The 24530-nt window shown below is 37.7% G+C and overlaps 1 protein-coding gene across 7 annotated transcripts in view; it reads left to right on the plus strand.

Moving 5' to 3' along the window:
• Positions 1-7861: 7861 nt before the first annotated feature.
• Positions 7862-24530, plus strand: part of CFAP20DC (CFAP20 domain containing) — a 228669-nt gene continuing 212000 nt past the window's right edge. For 6 of the 7 annotated variants that reach the window (XM_053930177.1, XM_045192383.2, XM_045192384.3 and 3 more), the window contains exons 1-4: positions 7862-8283; positions 11049-11138; positions 14886-14979; positions 21653-21725. In XM_053930177.1, the coding sequence (XP_053786152.1) occupies positions 8263-8283; positions 11049-11138; positions 14886-14979; positions 21653-21725 (278 nt within the window). In that variant the 5' untranslated portion in view covers positions 7862-8262. Of the gene's footprint in view, positions 8284-11048; positions 11139-14885; positions 14980-21652; positions 21726-24530 lie in introns of those variants that run through there. The other variant, XM_053930178.1, reaches the window with a different exon arrangement.

Consider the following 24530-nt stretch of genomic DNA (forward strand, 5'->3'; position numbering starts at 1 on the left):
CTTTTTCAAAGATAGACCACATGATAGGACACAAAGCAAGCCTCAACAAATTCAAGAAATTGAAATCATATCAAGCATTTTCTCTGACCACAAGGGACTGAAACTAGAAACCAAGTCCAAAGGAAAAAACCCAAAACACTCAAAATCATGGAGACTGAATAGCATGCTATTAAACAATGAATGGGTAAAGAACGAGATTAGGGAAGAAATCAAAAACTTTCTCGAAACAAATGAAAATGAACTCACAACAACCCAAAACCTATGGGACACAGAAATGGCAGTCCTAAGAGGGAAGTTCATAGCAATACAGGCCTACCTTAAAAAGATAGAAACATTTCAAACAAACAACCTAACCCTACGCCTACAAGAACTCGAGGAACAACAACAAAGACAGCCCAGAGCAAGCAGAAGGAAGGAAATAACCAAGATCAGAGCAGAGTTAAATGACACAGAGACTAAAAGCACAATTCTAACGATCAATGAATCCAGGAGCTGGTTCTCTGAAAAGATAAACAAATCAACAAGCCTTCAAGTAGGCTCATCAAGAAAAAAAGAGAGGATCTAAATAAACACAATTAGAAATGAAAGAGGAGAGATTACAATTCATACCACAGAAATACAGAGGATTGTAAGAAATTACTACGAAGTACTGTATGCCAAGAAATTTGAAAACCTAAGTGAAATGGACACGTTTCTAGAAAAATATAACCTTCCAAAACTGAATGAAGAAGAAGCAGAAAACCTGAACAGACCAATAACAGCAGATGAAATTGAAGCAGTAATCAAAAAACACCCAACCCACAAAAGCCCTGGACCAGATGGTTTCACAGGAAAATTCTACAAAGCATTTAAGGAAGAGCTAACCCCTATCCTTCACAGACTATTTGAAAAAATCCAAAATGATGGAAGACTCCCAAACTCTTTTTATGAAGCCAGAATCATCCTAATCCCAAAACCAGATAAAGACACAATGAAGAAAGAAAACTTCAGGCCAATATCGCTGATGAACATAGACGCTAAAATTCTCAACAAAATATTGGCAGACCGCATCCAGCAATACATTCAAAAGATCATACACTATGACCAAGTCGGATTCATCCCAGGGATGCAAGGATGGTACAATATTCGCAAATCAATAAACATAATACATCATATCAACAACAGCAAAGACAAAAATCGCATGATCATATCAATAGATGCGGAAAAAGCATTTGATAAGATACAGCACCCATTTATGATAAAAACACTCTGCAAAGTAGGGATAGAGGGAGCATTCCTCAACATAATAAAGGTCATATATGAGAGACCTACAGCCAACATCATACTCAATGGACAAAAACTTAGAGCTTTCCCACTAAGATCAGGAAGAAAACAAGAATGCCCTCTCTCACCACTCCTATTCAACATAGTATTGGAAGTCCTAGCCACAGCAATCAGACAAGAAAAAGCAATAAGAGGCATCCAAATTGCAAAGGAGGAAATGAAACTGTCACTGTTTGCAGATGGCATGATAGTGTACATCGAAAATCCTATAGACTCGACCAGAAAACTACTCAAACTAATAAATGAATTTGGAAAAACATCTGGATACAAAGTCAATACTCAGAAATCAAAGGCATTCCTGTATACCAACAATGAAACTGCAGAATCAGAAATCAGGAAAAAAATCCCACTTGATATAGCAACAAGAAAAATAAAATACCTAGGAATAAACCTAACCAAGGAGGTAAAAGACGTGTACTCAGAAAACTACACAACACTGAAGAAAGAAATTAAGGAAGACACAAACAAATGGAAGCATGTACCATGCTCATGGACTGGAAGAATTAACATCATCAAAATGGCCATACTACCCAAAGCAATTTATAGATTCAATGTAATCCCTATTAGAGTACCCATGACATATTTCACAGATATAGAACGAACATTTCAGAAACTCATATGGAACCATAAATGACCCCGAATAGCTGCAGCAATTTTGAGGAAGAAGAACAAAGCAGGAGGGATCACAACACCTGATATCAAACTGTATTACAAGGCCACTGTAATCAAAACTGCCTGGTACTGGCATAAAAACAGGCACATAGACCAATGGAACAGAACAGAGAGCCCAGAAATAAACTCAAGTCTTTACAGCCAATGAATATTTGACAAAGGAGGCAGGAGCATACAGTGGAGCAAAAACAGCCTCTTCAACAAATAGTGTTGGGAGATCTGGATAGCTAAGTGCAAAAAAATGAAACTCGATCACGAACTTACGCCATACACAAAAATAAACTCAAGATGGATAAAAGACTTAAATATAAGTTGGAACACCATAAAAGTCCTTGAGGAAAACATTGGCAGGAAAATCTCAGACATTCCACGCAGCAACATCCTCACAGACACGTCCCCTAAAGCAAGGGACATAAAGGAAAGAATAAACAAATGGGATCTCATCAAAATAAAAAGCTTCTGCAAGGCTAAAGAAAACAGCACCAAATTACAAAGAGAACCAACAGTATGGGAAAACATATTTGCCAATGATACCTCTGACAAGGGCCTGATCTCCAAAATATATAAAGATCTCACACAACTCCACTCCAGGAAGACAAACAACCCAATTAAAAAATGTGCAAAGGACTTGAACAGACACTTCTCCAAGGAAGACATACAGAGGGCCCAGAGACATATGCAAAGATGCTCAGCATCACTAGCCATCAGAGAGATGCAAATTAAAACCACAATGAGGTACCATCTCACACCAGTCAGAGTGGCCAACAGAAACAAATCCACAAACAAATGTTGGAGAGGATGCGGAGAAAAGGGAACCCTAGTGCACTGTTGGTGGGAATGCAGACTGGTGAGGCCACTGTGGAAAACAGTATGGAATTTCCTCAGAAAACTAAACATGGAACTGCCCTTTGACCCAGAAATTCCACTGCTGGGATTATACCCTAAGAACCCTGAAGCACCAATCCAAAAGAACCTATGCATCCCAATGTTCATAGCAGCACAATTTACAATAGCCAAGTATTGGGAGCAACCTAAGTGCCCATCAGCAAACGAGTGGATCCAAAAACTATGGTATATTTACACAATGGAATTCTACGCAGCAGAGAGAAAAAAGGAGCTTATACCCTTTGCAACAGCATGGATGGAACTGGAGAGCATTATGTTAAGTGAAATAAGCCAGACGGTGAGGGACAAATACCATATGATCTCACCTTTAACTGGAACATAATAAGTAGAAGAAAAAAGCAAACAAAATATAACCAGAGACATTGAAGTTAAGAACAATCTAACAATGGGCAGGGGGGAGTGCGGAGGGGACAGTGAGCAGAGGGGATTACAGGAACTACTATAAAGGACACATGGACAAAATCAAGGGAAGGGTGCAGGTTGGGGAGGGAGGGGGGTTCAGCTGGGGTGCGGTGGAGGGATGGGGAGAAAAGGCACACAACTGTAATTGAATAAGAATACAAAATTGAAATTTAAAAAAAACACCTGAATAATTAGACTTATTGATATACTGTGATTAATCATTTCAACCCTGTGACTAGTTTTGCTATCAATAAATTGATGTTATTAATTCAGCATTTTACCTTAATGTATTTCTAATTGTTTTCCTGTTTTCTCACCACCAAAACCTATGTCTGTCTTTCAAGACTATATTCATCCTTCATCTCCTCAGTTACTCCTTCACTTGTTCATACAGTCACTATTTTGTTATACCAGGTAGAAGGTTGAGCTAGATACCAAGTACTAGGGATTCAAGGGTAAACAAAACAGACATGATCCCTGCTCTCTTGAAATCTACAGTCCAAAAGAGATGGCCAATATTACAAACATATATAAAATTTCAATTATTATTTCAATAATTCTAAGTATTAAGGTGCTATGAAAACCTATAAATAGGGAGATCTGATCAAGCCAAGGAGATCAGAGAATGCACCTTTGAGAAGGGACCCTTGATCTAAATTTTATAGAACAAATAAGCCTTAACCAAAGAAAGAAGAAAGCAAAAGTAATCCATGCAGGAGAACAGCACAAAGGCTCTACAGTGAAAGCAAACTAGAAGAAAATTCAACGTGACTGACATGAAGGCAGCTGAAGAATGTACAATGACACTAAAGAGAACGACAGGATTTTTAGTCATGAAGGGGTTAGAAGGAAGGGACTGATATGATTGGACTTGGTTCTGTAAAGCTGACTTTGACTGCAGTGTGGACACGGATTTGAAAGAGGGCCAAAGTGGTGTTGAATTAGGAGGCTCTTAAATTAGTGCAGGGAGGAGAAATCATAGGTAAATCAGGGTACAGGCATCCCCATTTTATCGCCCTTCACAGATACTGCATTTTTTACAAATTGAGGGCAAGACCCTCCACAAGTGAGTATCACTTCATTGTGGTGATCTGGAACCAAGACCACAGTATCTCTAAGGTGTGCCTGTATAAACTACAGTAGAGGAAACGTAGATCAATTTTTAAAATATTTAGATAAAATGAATAGGTCTGGGTGACAGATTTGGCTTAGGAAATGTATTAGTTATCTATTGGTGTATAAAAAATTACCTTAAAACATAGCACTTTAAAATCAATATAATTTCTGTGGGTTAGGAATCAGGGTACGATTTAGCTGAATGCCTGTGACTCAGGCATAATCATAAAGCTATAGTCAAGGTGTTTCCAGGGATGCACACACTTCAAGGCTAGACTAGGAAAGGATTCACTTCCCAGAACACTAATGTGGCTATTGACAGGCCTTAAGTTCCCACTGTGTGTTGGTCACACCTTGCCAGATGAACCTCTCCAGGGGGATATTCACAACTGGCTTCCTTCAGAGTGAGGATGGAGAAGGGGAGAGAAATCAGCGCAAGGGAGTGAAAGAAGGCAAGGAAGAAGAAAATCAGCCTTAGAAATGACATCTCAGCCCTTTTGCATTTTATATTAATTAGAAGTGAGTCCCTAATACAAGAGGAGATTAACACACGTAAAGGGCATGCATACCAGAAGGTGGAGATAACTGGAAGCCATTTTAGAAGCTGCCTACCATTTGGAGCGAGGAAGAGAAGACATTGTGGTATTAGTAAGACTGGGAAGAATGAAAAAGGCCCTGGTTTGGAGAAGTTTTGTTTTGGATGTTGAAAGGACAAGGTGACTTTAATTCAATCAACAAATATGTGTTTATAAAATACCTACCATGTGCCATAGACTAGGGGATGAGATGTAAAGATGAACACAGAAAAAGTCCTTACCCTCATGGAATTTACCTTTTAATAGCTGAAGACAGATAATACACAAACAAACAAGTAAAATTCAGATAATGAGAAAAGGTAGAAAATAACATAGGATAAAGTAGGTTTCTCTTCAGCAATGCTGTCAAAATACCCTTTTCAGAGACCCAAGGAGATTGTTAAAAACCTTAAGATGTCTCTTAGATTCCTCCTATACTCTCATTGTATTGTTTGCCTCTGTTACAGCATTTATCAAAAGCTGCTTTGCATTATACTGCAAGTCAGTCTTTGTGTTAAGCAAAAAAAAAATGCCACATCCTCCCCCACACACACAAAAAAGAGAAATCTACCCCCTAAAACATGTGAATGTTTCCCCATTTGAAAAAACAAAAAGTATCTTTGCAGATGTGACTAAATTAAGAATATTGCAATAAGGAGATTACCTTAAATTATCCAAGTGGATCCTCAAATGCCACCACAACTATCCTTATAAAAGACACACAGAGGAGAAGACACACAAACAAAGAGGCAGTGTGGCCATGGAGGCAGAGATTGGAAAGATGCAGCCACAAGTCAAAGAGCAACAGTTGCCTGAAGCTGGAAAAGGCAAAGAGTATATTCACCTCTAGAGCCTCCAAAAGGAATGCCACCCTGCTGACACTTGATTTTGGACTTCTGGTTTCCAAAACTGTGAGAGAATTTCTGTTGTTTCAAGCAACCCACCTTGTAGTAATTCATTACAACAGTAAGAGGAAACTAATATACCCTTCCAATGTTATTTCCTGTCACTGGATTCAGGGAATTTATCACAAATTGTAATTACTTGTGTGTTCACTTATTTATTATGTCTCACCCCATGAATATGTAAGCTCGAAGAAGATGGGGGCCTTCCCTGTGCATCCAGCTCTTAGCATAGTGTCTAGAATGTATTGCATTCCTCAGAATTATCTCTTAAATAAATGAATAGATAAATATCCTCCATTAGATAACAAGTCCTATAAGAAGAGACCATTTCTATTGACCATAATTCCCAAAACCCCCAGCAAAGAGCCTTGCCAAAACTTGTTGAACTAGATTTGTGGTCTAAAAAATCAGTAGGTCTGGATTCTAGATATTATACTGCAATTCACAGCTATGTGATAGTCCCACCTCTACTAGTACACGTCTAGTATTCGGGAAAGTGTTGGAGTAAGTTTGTTCCTTCTCTGACATTCTTAGTCCTGCTAAGGAGCAAGTCCAGGTAGCATTAATTCTCATGCCCTGTACCTGTGAACTATGTGGCCTATAAGGGCTCCATGAGTGGTACTGATATGGGAGCACAAGAGTTGGGAAATTTTAGTTTTAGGTAATAGTTAACAACCTTAGTAGTTAACGCAGTAAAAAGCTATTGTTTCAGGAAGTGAAAGTACAACTACCCTGACTCCAGGAGACCACAAGCAAGTCCACCTTTGTGCCCCAGGGGGACTGCAAGCGGCTAGGTGGTATCTAAGCCATTGTGTTCTGGGGAGAGACACCTGGCTGCCTGGGACACAGATAAAGAAAATCAACCCAGACACAGGACCCAGATAGAATATCACCGGTCCACGGATGAAAGGATGTTAGGGAAATTGCTGGACTTCAGCTTTTATCTGATTAATCTCTTTCCTGAATTCCAAATCCCTTGCCTACACTTTTTTTCCCTTGAATTCCAAATCCCTTATCTATACTTCTTCCTCATAAAAAGGCTGGCTTGAAAGGAAATGCAAGAGGGTCTGTTAGGGTACATAACCTGCCATCTTCTCTGATAGCAGGCCATCTGAATAAAGTGCCCATAAAGATTGAATCTGGCTCTGCTTATTTGTTCTGGTAGAGACAGGGCAGCACGAACGCTGGCACTGGCTTTCCGGGTTTCAGCACCTGATTAATAACCCCTAAGCCACTGACCTAACTCAACCTTGAGCACAGCGTGGGAAGAGCTCCAAACCAGCTCCATTACTTCTTGAGCAAGCTATTTCACCTCTCTGAGCCACACTTCCTTAAGCAAAACAGACAATAATATCTACCTTGTAAAAGTACTTCTGACATGGAAACTACAGAAAGTAACTGAAGAGTTAAGCTTATAAAAGCCTGGCTCGATAATGTAATTGAGGAAAAAAAAAACCCAAACCCTTGGCTTTTTAACATGTGCACTGATCTTGAATAAATACTCCCACTTACCTGGGCCTTCTAAAACAATGGAAGGGGCTGGCAAACCCTATTATTGCCTCAACAAATCCAAGTTTAGGAACCTTCAAACCAAAGGCCACATGAGGGTTTCATGATTCCATGACTCTTTCCTTCAGTAATCTACCAGTGATCAGTGTTTACAACCAAGACAGACCAAGAAGATGTGACAGGTTTAGAGAAAAGTCCAGCAACTGTGGCAGCTCTTAAACCGGGCTAAGTTTAAGCTTTTTCTGCAGACCCGGGTCCAGATCTAAAGTCAGCGAGCGTCACAGACTGGGTGGCCCAACCTCTCTCAGGGACTCCCTCAGTTGCCCGGGTAACGGCTACGTCACCGCGTAGCCTCCGGCGCCTACCGCAAGACAGCCAAACAGGGCAGCGCAAACTCCCCGTGTGAACCAATGGGCGCGGGCGGAGTGTAGGGGACACTCAGCCCACCCCCTCCACTCCCCTACTCCGAACAGATTCAGCCGCGGGGCCCACGGAGCGCCAGCAGCAACGCGCCTTTTTTTCCCCGGGCGAGCGAGCGGTTGTCTGTAGCTCCGAGGCTGGGCGCCCCGTCACGTAGGTTACGCACACAATCACTCTCCAGGGTCCGCCCTGGCTGCTGCGCCCTCGCACACCCGGGCACTCCGGAGGCGGTGACAGAGATGGTGCGTGTCGGGGGCCCGAGGTGGAGCTGACCCGAGGCTGAGAAGAGCCTGAGCGAGTCAGGGCCAACCACGAAGCCCTACCCCGCCCGTGGGGCTGTGGGGTTCCCGCCGCCGTTTTCCAGCCGTCTGGGTCACGTTACTCGCTGGAAGCCCAGAACTCCGTGCCCCCCAAGCCCTGGCCCCCCTGCGGGAATGTTCAAAAATGAGTACCAGGTAACCCCAAACGGCTCTCCAACCTGTCTGTATGGCTTTCTCGTCGTGGGTGAGGTAGCTGCTCCTCAGGGTGAGGGCAAAGCTTCCCCCGCCGACCTCCCATATTATCTTTTTTCGGCGTAATAAGGAATTAATGGATGGGTGTTCTTCATCCAAAAAGGAGAAAAAAAGCAACTAACGTCTGGGCCTGTGATCTGAATTTGTTCAGTCTCCAGCCCAGTGCTTCTCAAGATATATGGAGTACCTGAGATTCTAATTAAAATGTAGATCTTAAACCCCAACCAGACTCCTAAATCAGAATCTCGAGGACAGGGCTTGGGTTTTAACAAGCGCCTTGGGTACTCACTACTGATGCACACCGGTGTATCAGAAGCTATTTAGAAAAGAGTGCATGAGTGAGCGCATTGAATGGGTTAAGCCTAGAAAGAAAACAAGCACTTGCTATATGCTATTTTCTCCAACCCTGGGGGTCAATGATTCTCAAACACGGGTATATTAGGATCACTTAGGATACTTATCAAAATGCAGATTTCCAGATCTAGTGAATCAAAGTCCCTGTAGATGGGGCTGGTTAATTTACTTTTGTAACAATTACTCTCTGGTTCATGCTAATTCAGGTAGTCCAACGATCAGGGAAGAAACTGATTCCGGGCCTTCCTCAATCACCTTGAGTATCCTAGATTGTCTCAATACCTGACCTGCTTTCCTCACTTCACTGGCATTTCCCTTCCTTTGTCCCAGTCACCTGCCCTCCCCTCCCCACCTCAGCCCGAGGTTACACTCTGAATTTACAATGTTTTCCATCTTAGTCGTACTGTTAGAATGAACAACTTTGTCCCTGTGCCAGAACAGTCCTCCACTGGTCTGCAACGGTTCGTCCCTTCTACCTTTCCATCAAACACTACCTACCTCCTCTCATGAGTGTCCTGACAGTATTTTGCAGTTCTCTTTCTTCTATTCCAATTGTTAGAATGATTTTAGAGAGTTTTTCTCACTTCATATAGGTAAGATATATTGTTGTATAGAAAAGCATACTCCAACTGTGGTAAACTTGGAAAACAGGTGAAAAAGAAATGGGGAGTGGCAGTTTTCTATCTCACCAGGCATAGGGATTTTTCTTTTTTAAAAAAGCAACAAAATAAAAACTGCCTTAAATTTAAAATTCATAGTGAAATATGACCTGACCCCAGGAACTATAGTGATTCTTCCCACACGCAGTTTGCGCATATACTGCCTAAGGAAGGAGTCATTAAATGTCTTAAGTGATTATGTCTTAAAACTCAGAAGCAAAAATAGCTTTATATGATTGAGAAAAATTAAAAGCTGGGTATTCTTTACAAAAATCAGACAGATTTGCTCATGTGCTGCTTGTAATTCAAACAGGCCATAAAAGAAAACCATATTTAGTCTTTTCTTGCAATAAATTCTTCCTCAAAGATAATCATCTTGTTTAATTCCTCTCCTTTACCATGAAAGGTGATGGAAATTTAGTAATGTGTTTAGTGTTTTTACATAAGCATGTCCTCCATGTTCTCAGGTTTATAGTAGAGACCATGTAGCATATATATAAATAAGATTCTCTATCTTTCCTATACAATTTTACAGATTTCCAAATGAATATATATTAAATATACAGGATGAGACAAAAGTAGGTTTACAATTGTGAGTATGTAAAACACAGAGTTTATTCTTGTATCATTGTTTAATAATTATTGTATTTCCATATGAACAACTATAAACCTATTTTTGCTCCTGCCTGTATAAAAAGATTCTTAGGAATGCTCAAATTAGAGTCATTCTTTCCCTCATTCACTCCCAAACTTTTTTATTGACCAGACTGAACTACTATATTTTGCTGTATAGAATACGCACTTTTTTGCCCAAATTTTTCAGGGAAAAATGAGGATGTGCATTATACATGGGTAGTATCTGAAATACGCTGTTTCTGCTCCTATGTTTTGTAATTATTTGTTACATAAAAGTTTTTGTACCATAATATGCTAAAAAAAATAAATGCTAAAATTCCTTTATTATACAAAAAAACACAAATATCTAAATATAAACAAATAAATAATTAAATTAAAACAAAAGATTTTTTTTCCTGAAAGTTTGGGCCAAAAACATGGGTGCACATTATACATGGGAGTGCATTATGCAGGGCAAAATACGGTATTAATTTGCCCTTTATTGAATAATTATTGCTGGCACTGTTGAGCTTTTGCTATGTGTAAGGTATTGTGCTTGATGGTTTATGTTTACTATTCATTTTACAGATGAAGAATCATCTTACAGATGAAGTTACTTACAGGCTAAGTAACTTCAAGGTTAGGTAGTTAATAAATGTGAGTATGTAAAAGCTGGTATTGGAGCTCAGGCCAGTATGACTAAAAATCTTGAAACAAAAGATTATTAACAGAATTTATTAGTCTGGGTTGAACAGGATGTTTTATAATCATGATCTATACATGTCAAATAAATGACCCTCCCACTGAGAGACTGTAGGTTTGAATGACACAATTTATTAATGTTTATCATGCTTTAAAAGAAATTACTTAAACCATTAATCCAGGGTGACTCAAATCAGATCTGCTATGTCTAGTTATAGTCAAGGTATAAAGTAGGAATAATAATAGGGATCATGTTTCCTCCCAGATCTACTTACCCGACAGAAGCCTGAACAATGGTTGTAGAGTATGGGGTGGGTTCTATCTACTCCTTAGCACTGTCTTTCCCTTTAATTTAAATATTTCATTTTTGTTTTCCAGGGGGGTGCATTTGTTGAAATCTTTAGCGCTCAGGGAAAAAATCCTGGAGCAAAATGGAAGATCCTTGGCAGTCCATCTGTGATTTGGAAAGTAAGTGTGAGAAATTAGAGCCACCTAAAACCTGGGAAGAAGAGAGTGATGGTTATAACAGAAGGGGTTTGATGAGTTTTCACACTGTTTTTCCTGTTCATTCACTCCAAAACCCTGTCATGACATTGTTGGCTGCAGTTCTCCCAGACAGCACTCCTTGGTTGTTTGAGACTTAGGCACGCAGCTCACAGCCCTTCTCAATACACCAAGTCCTGCTTTGGTTTTAGGTGATTTCAGTATCTGTGAGGAAAATCTCTCCAAACCCTTAGCTTCTTAGTTTCTTTATTTCTTCATTTCTAGTGACTTCTTCCACTCTACTTTAGCACCCATTCCCACAATCACACCCCGTACCTTATCACCACAAACTGCAGGGCCCCTGAAATTACTAAGTGAGACATCAAGACATCCCTCTTTGACCCCAATCTTTAATTCTTGAGTTGCTTGCCCAGTTACTCCCACTATGTTTGTTCTTCAACCTATAATTCAGATGCTTAGGCCATTGGCCATTTTACGTTCCCCTGCATTTGGTTTTATTTACATGTGTATCTTCTCTGTCCTCACTTCCATTTCTCTGCAGCCCAGAATCCATAGTCCATGATTTCAATTGGTGCCTGGTCAAGACCTTGAATGACTTTCCTCCTTGTCGTTTCATCACCCCTGCCTAGCAAACACCAACCCTTTCTGAATCCTGAGTCATCTCTCTGCACCTGGGCTTCTCAGTACCCTTGGAGAAAATGTCTACAGCCTTTTAGATTGATGATGCTATAAGTGCAACCCAAACAGCCCAGAAAGGTCTCTAAAATAATTCTTTCTCCATTATCTTTAGGCTTTCAACCACCAACTCCCTACTCTCATCCCCAATCCACACCCAGACAGGTCTTCTTCACTCACTCACCAGAAGACCTCACACCCCATTTCATGGGGAAAACCAATGCCATCAGGCAAAAACTACCTCAGTTTTCTGCTACCAGATCTAAAGACCTATGTCCATCCCTATCTTCTCTTTCTATTCTCTCCTGTACAATCGAGAGAAAAATGCCTTTCCAGGGACTCTGTTCTATGCATAACTAAAACTACTACTAATTGAGTGCTTACTGCTTGCCAAGCACAGCATTAAGAATGTTACATATGCTATGTAATCTGAACAACAGCCTGGTAATCTGTACAAAAGAAGGTACCTTTATGCCCCTTTTATAGACCATAAAACTAAGGCATGGAGAGGGTAAGTGACTTGCCTCACAGTTATATAGCTTTTACTATGAATAAGAGATAAATGATGCTGTGAGGGTATACAGCAAGGAAATTAGGAGATGCTTCCCAAGGGAATAACATTTGATCTAAGAGCTAACTAGAAACTGTGCGAGGCTGGCAGAGAGCAGAGCATTTCAGGGAAAGGGAAAAGCATGTACAAAGTCCTTTTGTCAACAGGGAGCTTAGAATTTTTAAGGCTGGGATGCAGACACAGGAGAGAGTTCAAGGTAGGAGATGGGGTTTGAAAAACTGGGCAGGGGCCCTAATAAACAGATCAAAGCTCCAAAAATAGAACTAAGTGATGAAGAGATCAACAACCTATCAGATGCACAGTTCAAAACACTGGTAATCAGGATGCTCACAGAAATGGTTCAGTATGGTTGCAAAATGGAAGAAAAAGTGAAGGTTATGCAAAGTGAACTAAAGAGAAATGTACAGGGAACCAACAGTGATGGGAAGGAAACTGGGACTCAAATCAACAGTTTGCACCACAAGGAAGAAAGAAACATTCAACCAGAACAGAATGAATAAACAATTCAAAAAAATGAGGAGAGGCTTCAGCACCTGCAGGGCATCTTTAAACATTCCAACATCTGAATCATAGGGGCGCCAGAAGGAGAAGAGGAAGAGCAAGAAATCGAAAACTTATTTGAACGAATAATGAAGAACTTCTCCAATTTGGCAAAGGAAATAGACTTCCAGAAAGTCCAGGAACTCAGAGAGTCCCAAAGAAGTTGGACCCAAGGAAGCACACACCAAGACACATCATAATTACATTACCCAAGGTTATAAAGATAAGGAGAGAATCTTAAAAGCAGCAAGAAAAAAGGAAACAGTTACCTACAAAGGAGTTCCCATAACACTATCAGCTGATTTTTCAAAAGAAACCTTACGGGCAAGAAGAGGCTGGAAAGAAATATTTGAAGTCATGAAAGGCAAGGGCCTACGTCCAAGAAAACTCTATCCAGCAAAGCTATCATTTAGAATGGAAGGGCAGATAAAGTGCTTCCCAGATAAGGTCAAGTTAAAGGAGTTCATCATCACCAAGCCCCTATTATATGAAATGTTAAAGGGACTTATCTAAGAAAAAGAAGATCAAAACTAGGAACAGTAAAATGACAACAAACTCACAACTATCAACAACTGAACCTAAAAAACAAAAACAGAAACTACATAAACAACTAGAACAGGGGAAGAACCAGAGAAATGGAGAACACATGGAGGGTTATCAGTGGGGAGGGGGAGGAGGAGAATGGGGAAAAGGTACAGGGACTAAGGAGCATAAATGGTAGGTACAAAATAAACAGGAGGAGGTTAATAATAGTATGGGAAATAGAGAAGCCAAAGAACTTATGTGTATGATCCATGGACATGAACTGAGGGGGGAAATGGGGGGGGGGTAGGGCAGAGGGGAATACATGGGACAACTCTAATAGCATAATCAATAAATGGGACAGAAAAATGGGACAACTCTAATAGCATAATCAATAAAATATATTTTAAGAAAAAGAAAAAGAAAAACTGGACAAGGACCAGAATACGCAGGGGCTTATGGACTGGTTAAAGATTTTGGTAAACTGTTAAAAGGTTTTAAGTATATGTCCAACTTGCATATAGATGGAATAAATAATACACTTTGTGTATATATATTCATTTCAAATATAAGAGATGCTATTGTGATGGGTATAATAAATTTATTAAAGTGTTACTTAGTTCTTAGCAGCCATTAGTTTCAATGCATTTCTTAACATACACAAAACAGGACAGTGGGAGGATCTGTGAAATATTTTAATGTGAAAAGGGAGTTTTTATACTCAAAGATTAGGAATTTGGTCCATAAAAAAATAACCATTTACATTACTACTTTGACTCATGGAAACTGGACTCTGTTGTTAAGAAGTTTTATCCAGGTTGGTTTCCTTTTGTTTTTTCTGTTTCTCTGACCTTAGTTTTTTAGGCCACCTTAATTGTAATACTTTTAAGTTGTACTGGCTTTAAGTAAATAATACAGAATTTCAAGTTACAGCACTAGTAAAGAAGTAGGCAATAATAAATTTTGTTCTGAGCCATCACCAGAAATTAAGGAACTTTCAGACTGGACACAACATAGGTTAGATGGTTTATTATACTGTAACAGGTCATGATTCAGGTTCATGACTGTGCTGTTAGACAGAAGTACACAGATTAAAGGAGAGGAAGGCTAAATGAACTCTGGAAACTCAAAATTAGTAACTTGAGAATCCCTAAACTTGGAGAACTTTTTTTGTTATTTGGAGGTAGAGCGCCTTGATATAGTAGAGGACTTGGCAAGTGGCTTAGTGTGGCTTCTGTATGCCAGTTCGCAGCAAGTGTCAGGGCAAGAGTATCAAGGCCTAAGTCTACTTTTAAGGCATCTGAATCTGGAACTTGTTTCCTGTTAGTTTTCAGCTCCAATTTTATAATAGAAGCCAAATAAAATATACTTCAGTTACCATTGTTTTCATTTTTGTTCTGTAGGAATTTGACAAAGAAGTTAAAAGTTTTGTGTTTGTCCTGGAAGGCAGCAGCCAAACAAACAAAATTCAGTTACCAAAGGAGAATAAGCAGATTCGTAAGTAAAATTTTTAATATTGAAGCTTAAAATTTGATGCTTAAAATTATATTTTTAAGTCTCATACAGAGGCATTATTTTGACTTTCACTGGCACCTGTTGACATGAAATGACAGGAATTTTTTTTTTAACTTAGAAAGTAACATTATGTCTTGCTTTAAAAAAATATAGTCTGCTTCACTGTTTACTAGACATCTGGCAGTATTTTTAAGATTTAGAGGATTATTTAATAGTCATTAATTATAATAGTAATGGATTTATTGAGCACTTACTATGTGCCTGTGACTTTCTAAGCATTTCACATTTAACTCTTAATCCTCGCAATGGCACTTCTATAGATAAGCACACTGAGGTTGGTTCCTTGTCAAGAAATCAGGTAGTTAAGGCTAAGTTTTGAAATAAACTCAGGAATTCCTAAATTATAGGAAATCAATTTGTGAGAAAAAATTATATAAAATAACAGTATTAAGTGACATATATACTTATATACCTTTAAAAATATTAATATCTAATAAGGATAGATATTAATATGTGTTTTAACAAAAGCTCCAAGAGTGGATTTCAATTCTTACTTTGGAAATTAGGGTCAGCATTTTAAGGCAGAAGAAACCCTGAGATCACCTAAATTTAGGATCAGAAGCCCAGTTATTAGCAGAACTGGGATTAAAATTTGAGGCTCTGCCACCAAATTAGGCTTTGAGTAAACTAATGTGATTTAAGAAAAATTACATTTCAAAATGATTAATCAGATTTTTATCAACTTTATTCTCTGTTTTCACTATAGGTTTTAGGGATTTAGCAAATATAAGTAGTTATTTTTTATACTCATCATTTACTTATTCCTTCCTTCATTGATTAAGAACATTTATTGAATACTACTGTGTGCCAGGTTCTATGAAAAGACTGTTCTTAGTATCTGACTTTCTCACTTTAATTCAATTTTCTAACTGTTTACAGACTCTGTGTTTTATCTACCATTTCAAGCTACTACACGCATGTCTACATACATAGATTTCTGAGACATAAACCAAGCCATAGAAGTTATAGATGGGAGATGATTAATTTTAAAATGGTTTGTCAGTGTTTATTTCTAAAATGAAATAAGAAACAGAACTCAGAAAAATTATTGTTAAGTTAATTCTTACTAATTTACTACAATTAAAAAATCATGATTTTTTCATAGCTCCTGCTTTCTTAAAAATAACAGATATGGGCTTTTTTATTTTCACAAAAATTTATACATGTAATGAGATGAACTAAGATGACGCAGGGAAACATTTTTTAATTGTAGGTTATTCTCCTTACAGGAGACACATTCCATCTTTTTAAAGGATATTGACTTTGTGAGATAAATACATTTGATTTGTAGGAACATGACTTAATCTAAGCCAGTATTCTTTCGCTTTTTTCTTATTGTTGGCCTGTACTTCCATGTGATGCCCTCAGCATCTATGTACATGACTATGGTATTGGCAAAATCAAATCACTTCTAGTAACATTTCTCAGCTTGCTCTGAAAAATATGTCTCCTCTACCAAACGCTCAGTGTCTAAAGACAAGCTCCCTTTTCCAACTTTTATCTAAAATTTTTTTAGAAAAGTATTTTTCAGTGTGTTATAATTGCTTTTTAAATGGGAAGATGATCGTTTTAATTGGAAGAAACAGAAGAATCTTTTAATGTATTTCTTGTACAATACTCTGTAATTAAAAATTAATCTGACTCTTCTATAGCATGTGCAATGCTGTAACAAATGAAACAGTTATACAGTCATTAATATTATGTGTAATTTTTGTACTAATGCTTTTAAGATTAATTATTTGTAATTTTTGATAACAGCTTTATAGTTGTTTTTGCTTGTATAAAATGACCTGCGTGAAGTTGTTATGATTAAATTTAAATGGCATGCCTTGAATAGAGAATTGGCTTTCAATTAACATTTCTAAATCTAGTTCAGTTACCATTATGTATTTCTATTTTGAGAGTAAACACACACTTTATTTATGCAAATTTGACGTTAGATACCCCATTATGTTTCCTATTATATTAGGTGCTTCCGAACAAAGTTTAACAATGAAATTAAGTATGTTTAACTTTTTATTTTAAATAGTAGTAATTCTGAATTACATTTGAGCATCTCTAAATATGTTAGGTTTTTTTCCTTAGCATCTTATCACATAAAGTGATATTAATTATCGTATTGTGCATTTCTCCTGTGTAGGAATCTTACATCATCTATTTTGTACCCCTACCTTAGGATTTCATATACAGTTGGTGTTTAATAAGTTTGTTAAATTTGTCACATAAAGAAACTATAACAAAAATAGGTTATAATTTCTAAATGTAACCAGCTAGCCTTGGTAATGAGACTTGAGTAAATCATTAGCCAGATAAATAAATAAATTCATGCTGCTCTTCACCCTGGAACATGTTATATTGAATTGAGGCAGCTCTGTCACACATAGACATCATTTGAATGGTCTGTTCCAGGACTTTCTATTTGAGGCTCATCTTTGAAACCAGTTTTGCTCTGCCTGTGGCATCTGAGCCCCCTGGTATGTCTCGGGATCAGCATCCCTGAAGCCCTGTATTAATCTAAGTTTCAGTTGCTTATCTTTATGAGGTTTCTCCCAAATCTCCCCCCTGCCCTCAATTTGCTATTCTTTTTAAAATAAATCTCATTGTAACTTCCTCTGTTTAAAACTCTTCAGTGGCTTTGACCTTACCAATCTATTGACAGTGCTCTTGTCAGAGTCACTAGTGTCCTCTGTATTCCAGAATCCAATGGCCAGTTCTCAGCCCTCATCTTGCTTAACACATCAGCAGCATTTGACCAGGTTGACACTCTCCTCCTTGATCTATGTTCTTTGCTCATTCTCCACAGTGCCCACTCCTAGTTTTCTTTCTTATTCACAGGTCTTCCATCTAGTTAGTTTCCTTTCATAGTTCTTCCTCTTTTCCCTAACCCGACTTAATGTTGCAGTGTGCCTGGATCTAGTCCTCGACCCTCTCTGTACTTTTACTCCCTGTTTATGCCATCTCTGTCTTACAGCTTATATTTCCAGCTCATACTTCTCTCTCAAACTCAAGACTTGTGTTTTCAGTGGCTCACTTGACATTTCTACTTGGACAGCTTTACCCTAGAAATTTCTCCTCCTCCAGCAGATAGCCCCATCTCAGTTGTTAGTAATTTGTCAATTAATCAAACCAAAAACTCTTATGTAATATTAGCCTGATTTTTCTTCTCTTTATTCAGTTCATCAGGAAGATCTTGTTGGTTCTGTTTAAATTAGATTCATTCTCTGACTTCTACTTCTTGCCAGCTCCAATGCTACCACCCAGTCCAAGCCACTTTTATCTCATGCTTGTAATACTGCAGTAGTCTTCTAATTGTCCTCCCTGTTTCTCACTTGCCCCCATTGTCCATTTAGCAACTAGAGAGATACTTGTAAGGAACTCCGCTGCAGAAAACATCCCATCTCTCTCAGTAAAAACCAAAGGTCTGCTGGACCCTGCAGCATTGGTGCCCTCTTAACTCTCTGACTTCATCTCCTATTACTCTTTCCCTTGTTCACTCTGCTGCAACCACACAGTTCGCCCCATTGTTCTCAAACATAGCCTGGTAGGTTGTCACTTGAGCACCTCTGCCTAGAGCTTCCTTTTCCCAAATAGCTATATGGCTCACACGCTCCCCTTCTTCAGGCCTTATCCCTGACCTGGGCTTTAGATCCTTTCCACACTTTTGATCCCTTTTACCATGCTCTACTTTTTCCAGTAGCTCTTATCACCATTTAACATGCCATTTATTGATTTAATTGTTTTTCTCACCATTACCAGAAAGTAACTGCCACCAGCACAGAAACTTAGTCTATTTTGTTTAACTAAAACAGTGCCTGGCACATAGTAAACATCCACTAAATCTTCGTTGAATAAACTAATGAACATATGAGTGGCTTCCTACTGATTTTAGGATGACCTACATCCTTCACATGGCCATGGAGGCCCCGAGTGATTATTGAGTTCCTAGCTATTTGCAACTTACCTCCTGCTGCTCCCCCGCTTCTGTCTTTCCTCTCTGCCCTTTAGGCCTTTTAAGTTCACCTACTCTACTATGGCCTTTTTCATTGTACGATGAAGTATTCCCTCTTCCTATAAAATTTGTTCGACTCTCCTACCCTCATCTCTTTTGCTCAGTCATCCCTGCTTATTCTTCACAGCTGAATTCCAATGTTATTTCTTCAAGAAAACCTTCACTCATCATACTTTTCCTTCTATGGACCCAGGATTATATGCTCTCAAAGCACCCTGATGTTCTTCATGGAACTGGCCTATAAATTCTAAGAGGGCAAAGATCACATCTGTCTGTCTTAGTCACTACAAAAACTTTAACACTGAGTCCTGAACATAGGTGCCTAATAAATCTTTACTGAATAATTGATCTAACTTAACTTATATAAATAGTCCTATGACTTGTAAGTCTAAATTGTCGACCTAGTTTATACATGAAAAATAAAAGGGCCCAGACAGGTTTTCTAATATGCGCAAGGGATGTGGAATAACCCATAATGAAGGCATACTGTTTCCTGTTGTCTGTATTTAAGCGGGGGGTGTGGGCTGTGTGCTGTTTGCGCCAGCACTGTGATGGGAACCAATAAGCGGTTTCCGTCATGTCTATCAGGGCACTCTTTAGACAACGTAACACCTGGAAAATGTATATGGGGGTACAGCTGTCCTTTTCTATAATGAAACAACTGTACAACCACTGTTTAAACATTTAGTGGTATTTTACCAGTTAAATGTGTTTTAAAATATTCAAAAGAAAAAATGACCTGACACCTTAAAAATAGAGGTAGTTTGTCTCAGGAAGACAATATTGCAAAACTGCAGAAATCTGAATATTTCAGTAAAAAGACTAAATCTTTATGAATTTTATGTACTTAATGGCATTTTTTAACTAACAGTAGTTCCACATGCAGCATTAAAGTGATTTTAAATATAACGTAGACATGGAGAGTCCATTTGAATTTACTAAGCCACTGGAAAAAATATTACTGTGAAGTTTACTTAACTTTTCTGACGCACAGGATCGGTGTATGCTGGATGTTATTAAAGTACTTTTAAAGTGCTTTCTTCTTTGTCAGATCATCACCATATGGTATTGTCATACTTCTTTTAATCTTAGAAGTGAAGCCTTTTGGAAACTAGGGCTTCTATATGTGAGTAAGTAGAATTACAAAGGTTTCTTTTTTGAGGGCAAGTGTCTTTCATATCTAAAAATGTTCATACAAAAATGCCCAGTATGTGTAGCTCTTTGTATTTGAAGAGAACAGTGCTGATTCAGTGAGATTTAGTACCTAAATTAGGGACCTTTTGTAAAGACTGCATTGCATTTATCCCGGTGCTCTCTCAGCTCTATTTACAGAGGCCATTGTGCAGTGGAAAAATACCATAGAGCCAATCAATGGAAGATGCAAGAGAGATTGATTAACGATGGTTTATGTAGGTTGGCCTCATTTTGATATCTAATTTTGGTTTTTTAGTGCAGGACCCTGGTTGTTCCACTGGCTTTTCCCCTAAATATGGTACAATCTGATTCTTAGAGAATGTTCTAAGGTCAGAGCCTGTTATGCCCTGTTTTTATTATACTGCTTACTCTACAGATGGCTCTAAGCTTAGTATTTTAAGCAAAAGTTATCCTTGTATGTTTGATTTAGAAATATTAGGCATATTTGATCAAATATGTTTATTGTTTAGATACTAAATTTCTTATACAATATAGGAACTGTTTAAGTTTTTCAGGAATGCTGTTAAACAGTTTACCAAAGGAATATAGACTATTTAAACATGTATTATTACTTTAAAATACTTACATTTGTTAAGCCTACCAATTCTGAATAAAAAGTTCCTAATCCATTAAGAACATCATAATTGAGAGATCAAGCAAAAGTTCAAAACGTAAGAGGAAAAGAATTAAGTATATGAATCTATAGGGGTAATATGAAATTAATTGATTTTTGAAGCAGTTTCAGACTTCACCTATCAAAAGTATCAAGGGATTGGTTTTTCTCTAAACATTTTAAATCCAGGTAAAGCTGGTGATGGGGAATAAAAGTTATCAGTTCTTAATTTGTGAGCATTAGAGTAATTATGTTCCTCCATCCATCTCAATGTGGACACCATATTTAAAACCATATACACTAGATATGGCTCATTAGACCTTCAGCTGTAGTTGTTAGAATTGTTTTTCTTGATCTATTGTTTTTTATTAAGTTGTTTAGTACAGTTAAAACTGTCAGTGAATAAAAATAATTGCCAAATGCTTTTATAGCTGCCTTGATGGGAATCTATGGTTCAATTTTATATGTCTCTATGTACATTCTCTTGCAACCTATTAAAAGTAGTAAATAAAAAATATTTTTAAAATTTTCATAAAAATTTCACCAAGCCCACAGATGGGACTTTAAAAGGCAACATTTGTTGTTAAAGTTTGATTTGACTTTCATCACTTTTTCGTTTTCATAATGAGATTGTAGTTCAGGGGCAATGCTATTTCAGTTCTGTATATTACTGAAATGCTAAATGCTTGAGCTTGTTGATAACCTTTGATTATGTTTGTCTATATGCACATATAAATGACTTAGACATATGAATGTATATTTTCCCCTTCTCATTCTAGTTGGACTGATCCAGAGGTTTCTTGTACTTCAGATTTACGTACCCCTGGGACAAGACTTCTCCACCGAATTGCTGTAAGATATACAGAACTTCTTTCAGTGTTTTATATGTATTAGACATTTGATCAGTTAAAACAATATAAATAGTCATTAATTACAAGTGGCAGTTTTTGCATTAAAGAGCAGTGACTTATCAAGTTGACATGAAGTAATTAAACTAATTGAGTCATATTTCTTAGATCTCACTAGTCTGGCATTTCCCTAGAGGAAGGAAGCAAATTTCATCTGTTTTAAAAATATCAGAGGATTGTGAATTTGGCAATAAACAACCTATAGCTTGAAGAAATAAATAATCCAAAAGTTTGACATTTTGATTCAAATGAGGAGTGATGTTATGTTTTATGCTACCTGCTATTGAAAACTATGTTTTATTTAAAATTGACTGAGGTTCTGGCCTTTTGTGTGAGGAAGAAACCTTTTGCTTCCTCACACAACCAAAAGGAAGATAACAATCAATCTAAAATCAATAAACAACCAGAAGTGCCAGAAAATAAAACTGCATGGAACGCTGACAACCAAGAAAGTAAAGAAAAAGTTGACCAGAACAACCACACTGGTGCGCCAAGAAAAAGCAGTACGGCCCAAATGAAAGAACAGAGCAAACTTCAGAAAGAGAGCTAAGTGGTGAGGAGACAGCCAACCTATCTGATGGGGAATTTAAAGACCTGCTAATCAAGATGCTTCCAGAACTGATTGAGCTTGGTCGAAAAGTGAAAAAACAAATGAAAGATAACCAAAATGAAATAAAGAAAACATTCAGGGAACCAACAGTGACAGGAAAGAAACCAGGACTCAAAGCAACAATTTGAACAAAAGGGAAAAATAAATATCCAACTGGAACAGAATAAAGAAACAAGAATTCAAAAAAGTGAAGAGAGACTTATGAACCTCTGGGACAGCCTGAAACGTTCCCATACCCAAATTGTAGGAGTGCCAGAAGGAGAAGAACAACAGCAAGAAATGGAAAACTTATTTGAACAAATAATGAAGGAAAACTTCCCTAATCTGGCAAAGGAAATAGGCTTCCAGGAAGTCCAGGAGGCCCAGAGAGTCCCAAAGAAGTTGGACCCAAAGAGGAACACACCAAGGCACATCATCATTAAGTTACCCAAGATTAAAGATAAAGAGAGAATCCTAAAAGCAGCAAGAGGAAAGGAGACAGTTACCTACAAAGGATTTCCCTTTAGACTATCAGCTGATTTCTCAAAAGAAACCTTGCAGGCAAGAAGGGGCTAGAAGTATTCCAAGTCATGAAAGGCAAGGACCTACATCCAAGATTACTCTATCCAGCAAAGCTATCATTTAGAACGGAAGGGCAGATAAAGTGCTTCCCAGATAAGGTCAAGTTAAAGGAGTTCATCATCACCTAACCTTTACTATATGAAATGTTAAAGGGACTTGTCTAAGAAAAAGAAGATACAAAATATGAACAATAAAATGACAACAAACCCACAAGTATCAACAAATGAACCTAAAAGAAAAGAAAAACAATGAAAACAAAAACTAAGCAAACAACTAGAACAGGAAAAGCATCAGAGAAATGGACATCACACAGAGGGAGTTCAGTGGGGAGGGGGAAGGGAGGAATGGGAGGGAAAAGATACAGGGAAGAAACAGCATAATTAGTAGGCATAAAATAGATGGGGATAGGTCAAAATGGTATAGGAAACAGAGAACTCAAAGAACTTATGCACAACCCATGGACATGAACTAAGTGGGCTGGGGGGAGTGCTGAAGGGTTGGAGGGTGCAGGGCAGAGGGAGGAAAAGGGGGAAAATTGGGAAAACTGTAATAGTATAATCAATAAAAATACTTTTCAAAAATTGATTGAAATACCTCATTTTAGTGTGGTTTAATTTAGGTTAGAAATATTGGTTCTTTCTGCTTACATATAGATGGCTTGGAATATATTTGTTTTAAATGATCTTTCTATGAATAGATTGTTAAGCAAAAATGAGAACTTTTACTCAGTTGTGCTATCTTTTATCTGAGATAATTCTGAGAATGAAAACATTTGATTTGTACAATACATTCCTATAGAATTGAATACTGTTTAATACAGGGTGAGGCAGTTGTTCATATAGAAAATAATATAATAACTGTTAAAGAAGAATACAAGAATAAAGTGTGTGTTTTATGTACTCACAACTGTAAACCTACTTTTGCCACACCCTGAAAATTTGTTTACTTTTATTACAACATTACATTTAAGGTATGCTATTTTTTTTTATTTGTTTTTATAATTAATAGCTGTCCAAGGTCTTAGGCTTTTATTTTCCCTGCTTGAAAAAATGACTTTTCCTGTTAATGGAGGTAATTTTGTACTGGTTACACTGGTACAAACTAAGAGAAAGGAGGAATTTCTTTAATAAAATGAGAATAACAAATGAAAGGTTATTCATTTCTCTTTATGTGAATTAGAATATTAACAATTTGTGCAGATGTTGGTAAAATATGAATTTTAGCTAATAATACACAATCTTGTTTTCTTGAGTGATAAAGGATAGATGGAACAATTTGTACCTTTGTTTTGTTCAACTTTAAATCTCAGTGAACTTCTAAGATTTACTATTATCATCTGAATTGGTTACCAAGATTCTTTAAAATAGTTTTTATAGTCATAAGAGCAAAACATTATTTGATACTCATATGTGTCTTTTTCTGGGTCTGCAGAAAAAGCATTTTGAAGACCCTAAAGGCATTCTGCATGTACAGAGAATACCATATAAAGCTTTACTTTTGGTGTAGGGGAAATAGTTTCCTACCAAATGGAAGAAAGCAAATTATAGTTTTAAGCTTGTTAAGTTCCTTGCATAGAAG

This window comes from Desmodus rotundus, chromosome 8, assembly GCF_022682495.2.
Source record: "Desmodus rotundus isolate HL8 chromosome 8, HLdesRot8A.1, whole genome shotgun sequence".
NCBI lineage: Eukaryota > Metazoa > Chordata > Mammalia > Chiroptera > Phyllostomidae > Desmodus > Desmodus rotundus.